At 33.7% G+C, this 19,167-nt stretch overlaps 1 protein-coding gene across 7 annotated transcripts in view; it reads right to left on the reverse strand.

Moving 5' to 3' along the window:
* Nucleotides 1-19,167, reverse strand: part of LRBA (LPS responsive beige-like anchor protein) — a 723,014-nt gene that overhangs the window by 505,193 nt on the left and 198,654 nt on the right. For all 7 annotated transcript variants that reach the window (XM_058550176.1, XM_058550181.1, XM_058550180.1 and 4 more), the window contains 3 exons: nt 10,456-10,534; nt 8,838-8,971; nt 1,525-1,586 (listed from right to left, as the gene is read on the reverse strand). In XM_058550176.1, the coding sequence (XP_058406159.1) occupies nt 1,525-1,586; nt 8,838-8,971; nt 10,456-10,534 (275 nt within the window). The remainder of the gene's footprint in view (nt 1-1,524; nt 1,587-8,837; nt 8,972-10,455; nt 10,535-19,167) is intronic.

A 19,167-nucleotide genomic window follows, 5' to 3' on the forward strand; every position in this document is an offset into this window, starting at 1 on the left:
TATACCATTTGATTGGATTAGTATTAAACATCACTGTGACATACATGACAAATAGGTGTATTAAAACATGTCATTCTTTATCTTTTCAGCTTCTAACATTCAACTACATAATATATCTGAAATACCTTTCATGTACATTTTCTAAACTAAAAAGCGAAACTTCAATATCAAAATTCACCTATGAAACAATAATATCACTATAAACAATAAATTCATAGTCCTGTGAAGAAACATCCAAAACTGTAAGTGAATGCTTCTTAAAAGTAAGGGTAATTTCATGTCGCTTTAAGAATGGCATATGGTAATTTCCATCCAGAAAATAAACAAGCAATTATTTCAAATCAGATTACTTAATGGGAAATTTTATCCAGTCAGCTTTTAAGGAAATGGAGTTTTCTAAAGGAGACGATTAAATTATAAAACATGATTCTCACTGAATCTAAGAGTAATAAGCCCACTAGAAACATAAGTACTCCTCACAAGTTCATTATAAAAATCCATTAGGTGTAATCTCTACAAGTAATTGTTCTTATTGCATTTTATCGACAATGCATAGTATTGATTTTTCACACCTTCTATGATTCTTTAATTTGTATTCATGAAATGTCCATCAGCACAGTCTAAATAAATTTGGCAATATAGGCACTAAAATGAATAAATCGATGCAAAGAAACATTAATTTTGCACTATCCTTATTCTTCAGGCAAGTAAAGCATAAGAGTTGTAAATGAAGGTCAAAGGTTTTGAAATGGGTCACAACCCTTGACCTCTAGACCAATATCCTTCCTATTAAAAAAGACTATTTTAAAGTTTTAAGTAGGGGAATTTACTACCAGCAAGATATCATTTTTAAAAGACTACGAAGAAAACTTTCAAGAAAAACATTCATCCGTTTAATTGTAAAACAGAAAAGAAAACATCACAGGATCCACATAGTTTTTTAAAAATCATTAAAGTTTACCACGTGAAGTATAAGGTTTCTGAACACTGAAAATAATTTTGCTTTTAGGAATTTATTTACTACATTTTATTATGATGGCTGCCATATTTTTGTTGATGTTTTCCCAAATTTACTCTGTATGTCAAAAATAATTAGCAATGACAAGAATTCAAAATTATTTATCACTCATTTTATAACCTCTGCACAAAAGGGAAGTAAACTCATTATTCCCAGGGGAGTCAGAGTGACACTTCAGAAGGTATAAAAATAAATCTGTTTCTATAACCTTAATATATGCAACAAAGAAATTTAGCCATCTCAAGATCATTTGATCTGGACATTTTTTAATGTGACTGTAAAAACCTGTTTCTCATTCATCTATCCAATTTCTCTCAGCACTTCAAAATTATCTGCTAGTATCAAAGACAAGAAGTAATCTTTTTGCAGTGCAAATAAAATTATTTTAAAACTGCAAACTCAAAACTCTATTATAGAAAAATTTCTAATAAAACAATTATAACTTCCTTGTAAAATAAATTCATGTGAGAATTTACTTTAATCCAACATTTCTTCTTGTCACTCACCTGAGAACACAGTAGCATAACCAACTCCACAACTGAGCTACTAGCCTTCATGCAAACCAGACCTATTGGAAAGAGAATTAAAAAAAAAATTACAAAGTGAAAAACAAATATGAGGGATTTATTTGTTATAAAACTTGGTCCAAGTTGGTTTTTAAAATAAAATTTAACATCTTGCTAAGGACCAAACCATACACATTTGATCATATGAGAAAATGAGGTACTTTGTGGCATCAATATGACCAGAATTTTTTTAAGCTATTTCATTACAGCTTTCAAACTACTAAAACATTTATTACAACTTTATATATAATGACATTTCGCAATACTCATAGAAATGTGCACAACATATGCAATATTGATCAATATCATTTACATTTTGTTTTGGAGAGAACTGATTGCTATACATGCAGAGAAGGGAAATGGCTCCCTGACCTTTGCTTTCTCCACCACACTCTCTCCCTTCAACCCTCTAGCTATCAATCAAGTTTCCATTTTGTTTCATGGCAGCAGACATCCCAAACACTCTTATTAGTACCTTGACCTGTGACCTCACACTAAACCTTAACAGAAGTGCAAGCCGCTGTCTGTTATATATTCTTGATTTCTTATAAATAAATTCATTTACATTTTCCCTTTTATGTTTCATATGGGTTCACCAAAAGTATCTCAGGAAGGAACTTTTATACAGTTATACCTGTCTAAGGAATTCTTTAGTTTTAATTACCAATAAAATCTAAAGTAGTTCATTCAAAGAACATTTTATAACCAGTATCTTAAAAAAGCAATGCCAATAATTAAAAGCACTAAATTACATTACTAATAATCAGAAAAATTATAATTTTTATTCCATAATTTTCTAAACAAACACAAGTTTAGGTTCCAGAGTGTAACAACTAAAACAATTCCTAGAGGCATTTACACACTCTACAGAATTATCTCCTTTTTTTCTCCCCATGAAAGCTCTTACAGGCATTCTATCCCATCCTATTCCCTTTCTTTAATCTTCTTGCTCTGTAGTTCTTTCTCCTTCCCTCTTTTAGTCATGATGCCTTATATCTACTGATGGCACATGTTGCATTCTGTAGCCTTATAAACAGCATTCAAGTTAAACAGGCTGTTCACCCTCTTGACTTTTTAGAAAAGTTAGAACCATTTTTCTCAATGTCTGAAAAAATATCATAAAAATGATGGTAATAGTGTCAGCACTGGCATGAAAATTAGCTGCACAACATCTACATGTTGCATTAAACAAGCAGGTCATTAACTAGACTAAACTGTGGTATCTGTAGAGCTAAGATGGGCATAGCTCCTCAGGCTGAGGCCAAGGCCAAACGGAAGGCCATACCAATACTCCATCTCTCATTGCTGGTGTAGCTTTCTGCTGGTCTGAAATCTTGTCATTTTTCATAAAATGTAACCCAACGACAAGAAGCCCACATACTTCAACTTCAAAAGACACTACTTCCAGAAAGTAAATTCAGATCTTTCTACAACTAGGTCATTATTCCTTATTGCTTTATTCTAGTGGAACCAGAATTCCTACCAACTTTCCTTTTACAGCAAAGCATTTGGGCTCCGATCTGGCTCAGCGTTTTATATCCACTCAGAAAATGAACAATAATGATAAAAAGGGCCTTGCGCCGTCCAAAGTTAGAAAGATGTATAGGTGTTCTTTTGTCCCTTTTACAACATATCACAGTTCAATACTTACGTACTTAAGAAAAAATTGTATATTTCAGTCTATTTCTCAATAATAAAGGTTAGCAAATCAAAGGAAGGTTGATGCTACCTAGTCAGATGCGAAGATTTAGCAAAAAAAATATATCCACTGATCACTGAGTTGAGTGCTCAATGATAGTAAAATGTCAAATAACATTTCATAGTTTGACTAGAACAATTTATGTGTTTTTTGGAGTGGGGTTTTGTAGATTCATAAAGGATGGGGAGAGGGGCCACAGTGGATGGTATGTTAAATTTTAAATGAGAAAGGGCTTTAGAGGACAAAAGAGACCTTATATTAGACCCCTAATACTAAGCTCCCTGCCTAAAGGGCATTGATACTGTAAACACAAATATATAACCTTGGAAGTAAGTAAACAGGAGATAATCCCAATAAGGGACTTATCAGATTGCACAACTTAATCACATTTCTCTGTGTCTGAACTAAATTTTTGCCTCTGGGTGACACTGGCTGCATGTATATAAAAGCAAGAAATAAATTATAAACCAGTAAATCTGCCTTCAGATTTACATTTAGATTCTAAGAATTATCCGAAGGAAGGCCCTAAAACAACACTTGAAGTGAAGTTGTAAGTTATTGCAGAAGTATCAATTTTCATTTTATAAACACACACACACACATTCTATTATTGCTCCAATTAGCAGAAAGCAAAGTGCTGTATACTCAGAGATCTAAATAGACTCATAATCTGACCTCTCTAAAAACCTCTCAGAATAACAGTAGGACTCAGTTTGCTTGGTTTTATTTTGGGTTTTTTTCCCCAAAAATATGGAATTTTAGTCTCTTCAAAAAAAGACAAATTCAGGATGCCGAAGTCAAGAATTCTATACTCTTCCAGTGTTTCATGACCAAAGACCACTGCAATTTCTTCCCCAGAGACTATTTATTCCACCTCTATACACATTGTTTTTCCTTACTACTAAACTCAGAAATACTAAATGACTCACCAGATACTAAGCTAGTAACATCTGAACCGATTAATCTATCTAAACTCTCAAGTATACCATGAAAACAGTGATGACCATTCACTATCTGGAATATAAGAATCCTTTTTTTGAAAATATATATTTTAAGTCACCTTAAATAATTTGCAGAAAGATAAAGGGGTGGTGATAAACATTATTAGAAGTTTTAATAAGAATTTAAGCATAATAAACTCAAATTCTTATTCCATATTTTCCTGGTTTTGAAGTATTTGTATATATCCTGAATGAGCAACGTCCTTTGGATACAACTAACTGCTCCTCATGAATCTGTAAACATGATATTCATCTTGTAAATACTAACTCCAAATTTCAATAAACTTCTAATCTGCTCTAGATATCATTAATTCTGGTCCTTCTTCTTGAACTTACATCATCAAATGAAATACTTTGGAAAAGTTGGATCATTCAAAATTTTGTTGAAGAGAGGACAGCCATCTTCTTTGCTCCAGAATTGCAAAATAGTTTCTTCTCTAGATTTACAAACATCATTTAGAAGGATCAATTGACTGAATTTTTTCATTTCTACATGAACTTTTCCTTCCAGTCATCTTTGTGTATTTGACAAAACATCTGCCTTTAGTATTTATTCACTCAGAAACTGTACCAAGTAAACTGTGGTGCATAATAATCATAAATGATGGGAAGAACACTGTCACATTCCTTTTTAGCAAAATGAGATTTTCCAGGTTCTTGTCACAAAACATCGCATAAATGTTGTAGAATGAAGTCCTTCCCATTGAATGACATGCTGAGAAAACCAATTTCCTTTCTGTCCACAGAAATATACTGTGCACTAACGAATTCTCGAGTTCGATGAAATTTATGAGTGCTGCTCCCTGTCTCTTTAAATTCATCCTCAAATGGTCTAATAATTGTAAAACGTCTCCTTCTGTTAATTTGTCTCACCTTACCATTTTGGGCAGAAAATGAAAAATTCTGAATTCTTAACTAGATTCAATGAAAGCTAAAAATAAGACCACAAAGATGGTATCTAGACTTCTTTTATACCCATATTTCTCAACCTTTCTTTCACTATCACTCCTCCCTAAGGAGCCATTTAAGACCATTTTTACTTAATTGTGCCCCCATAAAATTTTAATGCTAAAGATACACTGTATAGATGTACTGTGGCCCATTGGAGGGTCACAAACCACTGTAATATCTAATGTTTTTACACTTCCCAAACACTAGTTTTTGCGCCCATTGAGAAAACAAATTTATATCTTCTTAAAATATGATGCAATACTTTGGGCACCACAGTAAGAAAACTGAGGGTGATCCAAGAGTGAAGATTTGTTTTCCTAATGCATCATGATTCTAGGCGCAATTCTAGTACTCCTGTTTTCTTCTTATTTTAGTCCTTAGTATGGTTTGGAATAATTGATGAGTCATGATGAAATAGCAAAATGTTTTAAGATATAGGAAAATTAAGTTCACGAAGGCCTCATAATGAATCTTAGATTTATAATAAGTGTCCAGGGGCTGGGCCGGTGGCGCAAGCGGTTAAGTGCACGCGCTCCGCTGCGGCGGCCCGGGGTTCACTGGTTCAGATCCCGGACATGCACTGACGCACTGCTTGGCAAGCCATGCTGTGGCAGTGTCCCATATAAGGTGCAGGAAGACAGGCACGGAGGTTAGCCCAGGGCCAGTCTTCCTCAACAAAAAGAGAAGGATTGGCAGATGTTAGCTTAGGGCCAATCTTCCTCACAAAAAAAAAAAAAAGTGTCCAATGAACTGACATATAGTAATTGTAAGATGGAATAAACTTTATTTTTTTCAGTAATTTTCTCTTTGTCTTTCAAAGACCTCTTTAAAAAAAATATTAATCTTTAGAAAGAGTTATAATTAGTTACAACAAAGAGGATTAATATTACTAGAATTAGGAAAGTCAGAAAATATGTGACCCTAGGCATGAGCTAATATGAACTATTACATCTAAGTAAACTTTTAAATCCAACTTCAAGCCATCAGAATATACACGGGATAGAGAAACCGTTAAATGACACCACCAGGAAGCAATAGCCACAGAGTGCCAAAATATGTAACATTCTACAGAACAACCAACTAGATTTCTTCAAGTCAATAGCGTGAAAACAAAGGAAGGATGGGGTAAACTATTTGACATTAATAAGGACTAAGAGACATAAGCAAATGGGATGAATTGATTTTGTCTGACTCTTCATTAGAAGAAAATCAATTACAAAAAGATCTTTAAATAAAGATAAATATAGCCTGAGTATTAGATGACATTACAGAACTATTGGTAATATTACTAGGTGTAATAGCAGCAATTATGATTATTTAAGAAAATATCTTTTTTTACATGGATTATGAATTATTTAGAGGTGAAACAACATGATGTCTGGGATCGCTTTAAACACTAAAGCAAAATAAAGAGAGAGGGATATAATAAACAATTATGGCAAAACAAAGATGGTTTGGGTAGTTGGCAATATAAGTTCATGGATATTGCATTTTCTACTTTGTAAATATTGAAAATAGTCACTAAAATTTTTTTAATTTAAAAAATCATTAAAAAAATTTAAAAGTAATAAACTTTCCAGTGTGCAGTCATACACTGACAAGGGCACAATTAAAACTAAGATCTCCTTGCCTTTTAGTCCAAAACTTTCCGGTTTTACAATGCATAAAACTACCACCCAAAACATTGTTCACAACTGAAAATACACATACAAGTTAGATAAAAACTCTTAGATTTGTTTCCTATTTTTATGAACACAGCCCAGTGAGAAGGCACTGCTCAAGTTTATAAATGCACAATAGTGCATCATCATCCTTGTTATCATTTTATCAGAATTTACCAGTAAGAAATTGATTCTAAATTAAACTTTGTTCAAGGATCTAGAATTGTCAAGTTTAATACCTCCGAGTATCTAAGGTGATCCGATTTTGCTGGATCTATTATAAAATTCAACGACCAACTAAAAAGAAACAACGTCTTGTTACACTGAAAGGTATAATTAGTACATTCATTTTACAGTAATGAAATGATACATGGTTCACAAGTTGTCACACCACTTTAAAAAACAAATGTTTGACATGCAAAGTATAAATTAGGGAGAAGTCTTTCAATTTTCCAACTCAATTCCTTTCAAATTTTATTACTTCATTAGATCAAATAGTCCATAGCTAAATAAATTATATCCTTCAGCAGACAAATTTCCACCACAAACTTAAATATTTCTAAAACCTGAACTTTCTTTTTCAAATAAATTCAATGCTACTTTTTGACTATATGGAAATGAGATCACTCGTCATCAACTCCATATACATCTACAGTAGAGATGATAATGGAATTCCTATTTTAGCTAAAATTTATTACTTATAAATGGATACATATTTTAAGGGTCAAATAAAGTGCTGACCCCCATAGTTAACACTCGGATACAGATATCTTAAACTATCAACCTGCCTATTCCTTACATTTCCACTATATCCTTATTTCTACAAAAGGAGGGACTTTTTCACAAGTTTTAAGAAATTCCTTAGGAGACCATCTACTGAATGTTACCCAACAAAAAATTATAACAACTAAAGCTATAAGTTGATATTTAAAGGGACTAGAATACAGATAACTGTGCTTTCCCACGATTTTTCAGCTTTAGGAAAATATACATTTCTTATCCTAAACCATCAGCCATGGACAGAGACAAACCAGATTTAGCAAACGTCTAGTCCAAACACTTTTGAATGCAAAAAATCAACTCTACATTATCATTGATGAAAGTCCTCTAGCTTCTCCTTAAAAAATTCTAGTTATGGGGATGAAGATTGGTATTTTAAAGTCTGTTTGTTAAACTCTTAAATAGAACTAACTGAAAAGTTGTTCTCTACTGAACTGATATCTGCTGTGTGAGGAAATTCAGGGTAAATCTAGTTTCACTTGGTTGAGTTACCCTCTTTAATATTTGAAGACACTCACTACATGGCAAGTGCCCTGTCTAAAAAAAAAAAAAAGTCCCAATACTCCTCATCCATTCTATAAATAGCATGGTTTCCAATTCACTCAGCAACCTACTTCTGTGTGCTATATAGTTTGACACAATTGCAAAGTACACTGCCGAGAAAAGACCTAGTAATATATGTATGATATAAGCAGGATAGAGTACAATACTACTGTTATTTCTACTTATTTGTAAAATAAAATTCTACTAATAGAGACTAATAATGCATTCCTCATTTTCCTAATATGTGGCAATACACTGCTGTTTATATAGATCTTAAAGTTCAAGTAAAATCCAAGGTAAATGTCCCACCAAGTACTATAACACCTGTCTCTCCAATTCTCTATTCACATAGTTGAATTTTAATGTGCTAAAAAAAAATCTCTTAGTTCTTGGCTGAATACATAATTTTCTGCTTCATCCAAATCACTGATAAAAAATCTTGAATAAATTAGAATATGAGACATGATAAATTCTCCAAAAGATAGACTCTATGAGACGCCTTGTCAAAGGTTGAAAACACTTAAACAACGAAACTCCATGCATCTCTTATTGTCCATTTAAGTTCTTAACTTTGAAATTTAAATAATATATAAAATGAAATAAAGAAAAATCACTTACTTGTTCCTTCTATAAGCAGTTCTTGTCCATGGCTACCCAAAAGTGTCCGAGAAAGAAAAGGTGCAAAATCCACAAAAATTTCTCGCAGAAGAGGAGCTGCCTTTTCCAAAGCATGTTCAAGCCTCTCTGTAATACTAATGGCAAGATGTTAAGTTCCCTGAACTATTCATCAGAATTTATCAATTTTCTAGTTTTTAAAATGAGTTTCCACAGACATGTAAAATCATGTGAAAAATTTAAAATCACCTAAAGAATCATTATTGCTATGCATACCATTCCTTCTGCCTGAAATATCCTTTTTTATTCTCTTCTACATTGCCACCCCCAGCCCTGACAAACAACCTAGTTAAAAACCACTCCAAGCATCAGCTCTTACTGGAAGTCTTAACTGGCCAGTTAAGAGCACTTGATTTTAGCCTCACTATAACCTAAACAAACTCTATCAAGTCCTTATCAAATTTGTCTATACACCACTGACCTATCACACTTTAGTTCAAGAACTAGTCTTCATTTCTAAGTTCTCAGTTGCAGCATATAGTATAGACTCAACAAATGTTTATAAACTGAAGGAATCAGTTTATATTCTTTTTCATTGATGTCTATCTCTGTAACAATTTCTTTCGGATACAATCTGAACAATTTTTAATTTGAAAATAGTATACTTTACTGGCACATTTATAATCTCAATTTACACATTAATATATGTCTTTGTGACTATATGTACATATATATTCATACATATATGTATAGACACATAAACACATATATACACATATATTTAATGAGTTAAAAAAACAAGCCCCCTGCATTTCAGAAAATTCAGAGGTATCCACAGCTTTAGTTTCTAATTTATAAACCAAACATATATACAAACAGCCACAACTTATCTATTATTCACACAAGGAATACTTCTTATTCATATTACCAATAAGAGTTGCTACTGAAACTATCAATATGTAAGCTGCTGGAAATTTCTGCTGTCAATAACCATCTCTTCCCAGGTACTACCATAATACTATTTCTTTCTACTTATCTCATAGAGCCTCTTATCCCTGGATGATATCACAACTACAAGCCTACACCTGCAGCACCAAGTGCCTATATTTGTGGAGTCCTATGAATTTTCCAGTTGTGGTAAGGAGGATCAAGAACTCTGGCCACAAAGGATCTAATACTGGAAAATATTCATAGCATTCCAAATTAGAATTTGAAATGCATATTCCCAATTAAACAAGGTTAATGACAATAAAGATCTATCTATAATTCAGTACCATTGGGGCTTTGGGGGACTGCATATAACTTACTATTTCAGTATTTTTATGGAAGAGGAACAACAAATTCCAAACTTTCAGTCTATAATCATATGAAACACAAGCCATAAGCTACTACCTGTGTAATTAAGTATTTGTTATGCACATAGCATTTATTAATCACAAACAGTCACTTCTCATGAATCTTTTGTACCTTGTAATCTTTTAAAAGGAACTTCTAAAATATTCCCAAGCCTCCAAATGTCATGTATGTTTAAAAACTAAAGTTAAAAAGAAGTGTAGCTACACAGTTTAAAGAGTCATCAAAAGGAATAAACCACAAATATACAAGTTAGTAGCTTGAATACCTCATATTTGAAACTTGATCTTGTGGAACTGAACCAATTGTTGGAACCGACGGCAATTTTGCATTAGATGATCTACCACCTATAAGAGAAAATAACTATTTATAGCAATTTTCTGTTTCCGGATACAAGGGTTCAAACAAAAAGCTTATCTTTATACCAAGTCAACAAAAAAAAATCATAATGCATTTTTAAATTCCCATTATAAGTTGGATAATATTAAAATCTACCAATTAACAAGGTTTTTCTTGAAGCTTTTAATATGTAAATCTCAGTTACAAGTTGATTATCACACCAAGCAATCCTTCAATCCTCCAATCGGCTAAAGAAGTAATAGAAAAGTAAATTCTGACTCACTAAATTGAAGTTATGATTTCTTCTACTCAACGCCAAGTGGCAACAGAGATTTACAAGTAGAAACTTTTTAACTGAAGCAAAAAACAGAAATAGCTAATTTCAAATTTAGCCTTAAATAGATATACCTCCATTACCGTGAAAACTGTCCTTATTCAGTCACCAAATAAATTCCGCTATACTATGACTGCTTCTGAGTCTAGTCTAGCAAACACCTGAAAAACCTCTTAAATGATTCAAGCAGAACCATTCCCTCATTTAAATCACTGTTATTAGTATATAACCTGTTGTTGCATCTGTCACATTGTATTTCAGTTGATTTTTTAAATTCCTTCCTACTATACTAATTTTTTTGAAAGCAGAGATCTCATCTTTTTCATCCATCTCTAGAGCCTAGAGAATCTAACACAATAGAAGGTCCTCAATTTATGTTAACTGCAGAAATTATTACCTTAATCATTCCCATCTCTCATATTTTAGTAAGTCAATCTTCCCAGCCGTTACACACTTTCCTATTTCCTACTATTTTATGTCCCTATCTTTGTTCAAACTACTGTATAAAATTAATTTCCACCTTGTAATCTTATTTTACTCTCCAATGAATACTCCCAGATACCCTTAAATACTTTTGTATATCTATGTTGTCGAATGGCCAATTCACTCTCTTATAGTATAAAATGTTCAAACTACTTTGTCCTATACAAGAGTCATCGTCTTTATGTTTTCAACAAATAACTGTGCTTATAAATTTTACTTGGCAAGAGAAAAATAATCACCAGGAAATTAACTCTGACAGAGTCAAAGAATGGATAGGAATAGGAACAACATACATTATGACAAGTCTTGAAAGAGGGTAATTTACTACGACTTCAAGAGTTCTAACAAGCTCAAGAAAGCAGGGGGAAAATAAAGTTTCTGTTTAAGAATCAGGATGTACATGATAGAGCATCATTCAATTTAAGCTAGCAGTGGGACCTGAAGAAACAGAAGAGCCATTTGCTTTCTAAGGCCAATATATTAGGGAGAAGAAGGAAGAAAAGAACGGACACACACAGTGTCAAATGCCCTCTATGACACAAGGACCATAAGAGTCACTGGAATCCAACTAGGATGGTATTCTAATGACCAGGAGTGTATAGGTACAGGAGACTCGCACATCTGCTTGCAGCTGCAATTCAGGAAGTAAAGTTTCAGTTTCTAAAAGCAGTATCCTAAGAGAGTGCCAAGTTAGTATTAGGGTAAATACAGACTGAAATCCCATCACAATTCTGTGGAGGGATAGACCAAGAAAGATAGCAAACGAAACAAAAAAACATGCAAAGCTGAAAAACAAGGAGAAAAGACAGGCTTGAAGGATTCTGGAATCTATGTACTATCAGAGGTCTGATGCATTTGATCTGTTCTCAAAACTTCAGGCATGGGTATGCTGGAAGCACCTAAAGGAGACAAAGTGGTGTGGACAGAAATAAAATAATACTAGAAGAAATGCTCATCTAGAATGTAGAAAGAAAGATGATAGAAATAGATGAGAAGGGGCCGGCCCCGTGGCTTGGTGGTTAAGTGCGTGCGCTCCGATGCTGGTGGCCCGGGTTGAGATCCCGGACGCGCACCGAGGCACCACTTCTCCGTCCATCCTGAGGCCGAGTCCCACATACAGCAACTAAAAAAGGATGTGCAGCTATGACATGCAGCTGTCTACTGGGGCTTTGGGGAGAAAAAAATAAATAAAATCTTTAAAAAAAAAAAAAAAAAAGAAATAGATGAGAAGGTAGAAAAGCAGCCTTGGACATCTGGGAGCCGGCCTGGTAATAACCCTGATGCTGTTAGAAGCTGGGTTAGAACCCACAGCTAGGTCTTAGTGTTCTCTCACTGAATATAAACAATTTCATAAAACATCAACATCAGAAAAAGCTACATCATGACCATGATGAATCAACATAAAACAATATCCTGTAATCATGTCCCAACAAATGAAAACATGAACTCCATCCAAATAACAAAAATGATCAAACATCCCAAATCCTAATACGAATGACTGCTATTTCTTTACAAATTATAGCTTTAGCCTCAGTCAAGTCATCCATGCTTCCAGCTAAGATTTATCAGGACATCTAATTATAGAATTACCCATGGCTCCTGACAGTATCCAATTCAGAAGAAAGCCCCACTTCCTTAACTCCTCCCCAAAATCACCTAATATAAGCTCAAATCCTGCAATAAATCTTTTCTAATGCTCTATTACTGAGATACCCCAAGTCTTTTCCTTGTATGCACTCTTCCTCACTGAACTAACTTATGCCAGTCTTCTCCTTGTATGCACTCTTCCTCACTGAACTAACTTATGCCACCAAAGGTTTATCCCTGGTGGTCTTTGGTTGGAGGACATTGACAGAGACTTTACATGAAGTCAGGCAGAGAAAGACAGCAATCAAGGGCTTATGTAAAAAGGACCAGAACTAAAGAAATCAGTAAGTAAGAATTGTTTTCCTTAATAATCTATTTCATCATGGTATAATGCACATTTTTCCACATGGTAGCATCTCTCAAATCAATGCATTTCACAACCAAAAGCATGTTAACAACTGTAGTCAGCTGGAAATTGAGACCTAACTTTGAGAAAACACAATGGATAAAATCAAGAAAGCACCAGAATCAAATATGACATTTGGTAAAAGACTAAATAAGAAAGAATTGTGTAACTATTTGAAATCTTTATTTTGCCAATCTACAAATAAATATTACATACAGTAGAGGAGAAACAATTGTATAATTTAACATATTGTCTGAGTATAATGATTTGCTTGTGGTGAAGATGTATATCTAAGAACTAAGGGCCCTCCTGTAGTGTGGTTCCAAAGATACAAGCCATAGGAGACAATCTCCATCACCCTCCTCACCACTACTAAAGGACTCCAAATGTTGCAGTAAATGTAACCAGGCTTAAAAACTTAGACCTCTCACCTGAGAACTTGTGTTACAAGTATAATCAGTGTTTTTCCCATTATGAGCACAATATAAAAACACTGTGCTTTAAAGAGCAAAAGGTCCCTCTTTCCCAGACCTTCCTGAACTAGTCAACCAAAACTAGTTAGCTGGAACAGATCAAGGAAAGGATTTGCACGACGGTGGGGGCTGCACTGATCTGGAGCAAGGTATAGGAGCCCAAACAATGTGAAAAGGGCATTTAAGTAGATGAGAAAACTAAAAAGAACTTTGAGGTACGGCTTGACATTATGGGTATCTGTGTGAATTCATGGTTTCACTAAATATAGGTATATATAAAAGTATATATAAAATATACACAATCATTCACATAAATACCTATATACAGTCCCTAGCTCTGTCCACTGAAGAGGACCTCGGAGAAGCAATACCCTAACACTTAATGTCAAGACCCTGGTTTCTAAATACTATTCTCCACTAAAAGAGAGAAAGGGCTGATTCAAGATCTGTGGGAGAAAAGTATAAAATGAGCTTGAAATATCTAGTTTTGTTTTTTAGAAAGCAAGCAAATGCCCAGGGAATGATAGGATATGTCACAAGGACACAGAAGCCAGGTTGAAGGGACTCCCACTGACCAAACGAGACAATTTGAGCATCAAAATAAATAATGATAGTAACTGATTATAACCCATCCAATAAAATAGGAAGCCATGAGGCCATATTGATATGATAAATTAACAATCCAAGGAACAGGATATTTAAATAATTTCAAAGTACCTCCTCACAAAACACTTATTAATTACAAAAGGGAAACTGATTCAACCTCAAGCTACCCCCAACCTCCCTGGAGATCAGGGGGTAGGACTGAAATCCTCTGATCACATGGTTGGTTCTCCTGGCAACCAGCCCCCACCCTTGAAGATTAAATAAAAGTACTTAGAGCCTGGACCATAGTAAATACACAATGAATGATAGCTTCCTTTCCTACCCTTCTACTCTATGATTGCGTTTAAGATATTTAAAGAAAGTTATCATGTTTCCGTTTAGTCTATATATTTCGGGCTGAAAACACCCAAATTCTTCAACGATTATTCATGTGACATTATGTATAGGTAACTTAAATGAGATGAAGTTCATAAAGTGCTTTAAAAAACTTACTATAAAAACTTAGGAAGAAACTAAAGGTAAATTCTGTTGAAAAGTCTAGAAACTGTAAAGAATCAATCCCAGATTTAACTGTTATGAAAAGTAGATTTCCAACAATTTCATTTATCAGACTGGTATAAAACAAAACATAGCCATAAACATTTGGTATAGCTACTCACTGTCCTATACAAGAAACTACTTTTATTAAAAGTCTGTCATTGCCTCCCACTCCCACAATTTCCTCAGGCTCACTTCAATTGTGTCTGGGCATTTTGATTCCACTTGCTCTTTTAGGTAAGGCAAATAAAGTCAATTCTGAGTATAGATAAACACAGCCAGGCTCCAATCAGGGGTTTTGTAGATTTAACTGATTAAGAAACAGCAAGGATCTGGGACAACTTGACCTTCCCTGAAACATGCTTGATCTTTAGGCAGAACTTGATCAACAATCAGCAGTTCTGATTATCAGGTCTCAGCCAAAGAGAAAGATCTAGAAATCCAGACTATTTGATCCCCCACAGGCTTGGTACTTTTGGGTAGAGGGCACTGCAGCAATCTTCCACAATTAACCTCTAGCTAATTACTGAGCCTACCTCTTAGGATGAGCATATTCCTACAAGAAAGTTATCCATAGTGAATCTCTTTTCCATAACACATTTCTCTCCCCTTCCCTTGATAATCAGAGTTGACTTTCCTTTTTACTGGAATTTTGTTTACTGCTGACCTTCCTCCCACCCTCACCAACCTGCTCAACTGAGAGCTAACTGTACATAAAAACTCTAACAAACTGAATGGAATCTATCCTAATGCATAGAATTACAAAAGTACATATGTCGATTTCCATTTCACCAAAAGATTTCCATTTTTGCATTTTTCACAAAAAAATCTCAAACTAGAGGGTAAAACAAGGTGAAGTTGAAAAAATTTTTCACTCTTTAGTATTTGGTATTTCTGAGAGTCAGGTCCAACAGTTCTATTCTTACACAACACTCAATAAGGTACTTCAGAGACCAAATAGCTTTATTATACTCAGTTAACACCACCTGCAACTTTCTAAATTCTTGACAACAATATGATATTGAACCATGGCTGGCCACTTACTTTTATTACCAACGATTAATTAAATATTTCTGAGCTTTATTTTGTTAATTGGTGGTAGTTTTTAAAGACCATCTTTATTTAGAGTATATCAGACATTTTCTCTAAAAGGACTATCGGTAGTTTTTCCTGAACTTTTCTGAAGTTGATAAAAAGAAATATATAAGGTCCCATCTACTTAAAAGTAGAGACAGAAGTAATAAATATCAAGAAAATGTCTGTACGAGGCTTTAAGCAATAGCTATAAAACAAAATTAGCTTTTACTGAGCTAATTGATCCTAATTTTAATGAGCTAAAATGCACGTTAAAAATTTGGAAAAGATCAGGAGCAATGGTAGCTCTAAATAAAACAATAACAAAAATGCTTTCCTGACACTACCTCAGAAGTAATGCCAATTTTCAAATCTAAACGAGACTAGTAGAAACGGGATTTTTACAAAGTGGTGTTTTTAAATCATAAGAAGACACTTTACCAACAAAGAAATAAATCAACTAGCAATAGTTACAAGAAAAAAAAAACCACACAAAAAAATAAACTAAATATATCAGTAATTTCACACCAGGTTGTCCTTCATTCCTTCCAGAGAGAAAATGTAATTTCTAAATACATTCTGCATTTTTCCAACTCAGATAAAAATCATAAATTTATGACAAATTTATTGTTTTAAATTAATTTGATATTAAATATTTTCAACAGATGATCACACGTATGTAAATGCAGAAGATACTTCCAAAATGTGGAATGATATTAAGTTATCTTTTCCTTATCCTTGCACTGATAAACTGGCTCCTTCAAACTGACAGTTTTCCAGACATTCAAAAGAACAAAAAGGAAAATGCAAATAGATCATCTGTCTAGCATCTATCCAGGGAATAGCCAATTGTTTATTCAAGGTCCCTAAGGGTCTGAAGAAATAGTGTCCTTTGCAATAAAATATCGTTAAAACAAATGCCAATATTGAATCCCTAAACACTGTATTTTTTAACTTCCCTCTCTTTTTCTTTCTCCCTCTCTTCTCTCCACCCATTCTGGACCAGTTCAGAGAGGGATGGGATGGTCTATATGCCCAGTAAAAACTCTTCATTAAATAAAAAAAAAAACTTTTATTGAATAAGGAAAGATCCTCTTGGTCAAATCTTATATAAAGCAAAGAATCAAGTATTTTCCTTCAACATTAAAAATAAACATACTAATTAACAATATGCATGGCTCTTAATAAACAGAATAGAGCCTAATACCACAGTAAGTAGTATAATTACTAAATTTTGCAAATTAGCAAACACCGAGCATATAAATTACTGAAGAACTATCTATTTGGTTCCTCTATTGGGTTAGCTTCAATTCTGTTTTAATCATTTATGCTTTCATCATGGTAGAAACACACTGCAGCATATTTGAAAAAAAGAGTAACAACATCTTAACACGTTTTGTGTTGTAGGCAATTAAACCTTGGCTATGCTAATGAGTAACTTTAAAATTTCCAGATTTTGATATATTTACTAAAAACTGTCTTCTTGTTTAGTTTTTTTTGAAAATATGCTTATACACATGGTATACCTTATTCTTTGATGAATATCTTTTACCACTTATTAAGAATGAGTTGCCATTGTTATTATGAGATTATACTTTTTTGCTAATAAAATGTCACAGAAGCTAAGGGATACTACTCAAACTAAAACTTAAAATCTGTATGATAATCAAAATTGGTATACTAGTCATAGTTTTAATAACGTACAACGTTTTAAAATGTAAATGTACAAATTCTCAATTTTTTTGCAAAATTATGAAATTATTTGGGTGATAATATTTTGACAGAAGAATTTCTGACCTCATATAAAGTTGACAAGCTCTAATTCTTTTTCTTGGATCCAACCCTATCCAGTCCTAGTTTCTCTTTAATTGCGCCACATGTAAAATTTAGAAATCCCATTTTGATATCAAAATTTCCAAACAGTTTAAACTTTTCTGGTACAAAACTCACACTTTATGTTTTATATTCACATGGTTTCTTCCAAGGAAATTCTCATTTTCGCTCATGTACCATGTACTATCAAGTATATTTTTTATTAACCAATAATCTATTACTGAATTTGAGCAGTTCATTTTTTGTTGCTGACTTACTATAAAATTCAGAATTGAAGTCATCCTGAGGCACAAAGGTTTAAGGTCCACAGAGACAGAATTAACTATATTTTCATATAAAGAAAATCATCCAACATCAAACCAAGACTAATACCTAACTTACCCAGATTTGCAAAAATGAACTGCTCAGCTCAGCATGCAATTACAACTAATTCATCCACAAATCATTTTTCCCAAATCCTGCTTGAACCGGAAGAAGGAAAATAAACTTCAATATGCATAGCCTACTTATTTTTTTAATGGCAAATAACTTAAATCAAAACACTTAGCAAAAAGAAAACAAACACCTGTCAGTTAAAAATACTGATAGCAGACAGATAACTCTTTATTTGTAGGGTTTGGATTCCAAATGAAAAGAGAACAGGGTACAAGGGCAAGTATAGCAGGCAAGAGCATGTAAAGTGGGGCTGTAGAAGAGTAAGAAATAGGACGACTGAAAACACTAGATTGGTTAGATTTTTCTTATCAAGTCAGTAATGTTCATGGCAGCAGCTAATGGAATGGATTAGAAGTAACAAACAAAAATGGGGACACCATATAAAAGTGACAACAAGAGCCTAGGGAAAGAAGATGAGGAAAGGAAGAGTCAGGTATGGAAACAAAACAAATGATACAGAGACAGACCATCATTATAAAGACTTGGAATACTCTAAAAAGGAATGAATAAAATAATGCATTTAAAAATAAATTCGTTAAAAAATAAGGGGGGCTAGGGCCGGCCCCATGGCTTAGCGGTTAAGTGTGTGTGCTCCGCTGCTGGCGGCCTGGGTTCGGATCCCGGGTGTGTACCGACACACCGCTTCTCTGGCCATGCTGAGGCCGAGTCCCACATACAGCAACTAGAAGGATGTGTAGCTATGACATACAACTATCTACTGGGGCTTTGGGGGAAAAAAATAAATAAATAAAATTATTTAAAAAATAATAATAATAATAAAAAAAAATAAGGAGGGCTAGAGAGGAAGAGGAAAGAGCTAAAACTCTAGCCCAAAATGGAAAAGCCTGGGAACTATTTGAGAACCACCACCAC

The sequence above is a fragment of the Diceros bicornis genome, chromosome 11, assembly GCF_020826845.1.
Source record: "Diceros bicornis minor isolate mBicDic1 chromosome 11, mDicBic1.mat.cur, whole genome shotgun sequence".
Classification (NCBI taxonomy): domain Eukaryota; kingdom Metazoa; phylum Chordata; class Mammalia; order Perissodactyla; family Rhinocerotidae; genus Diceros; species Diceros bicornis.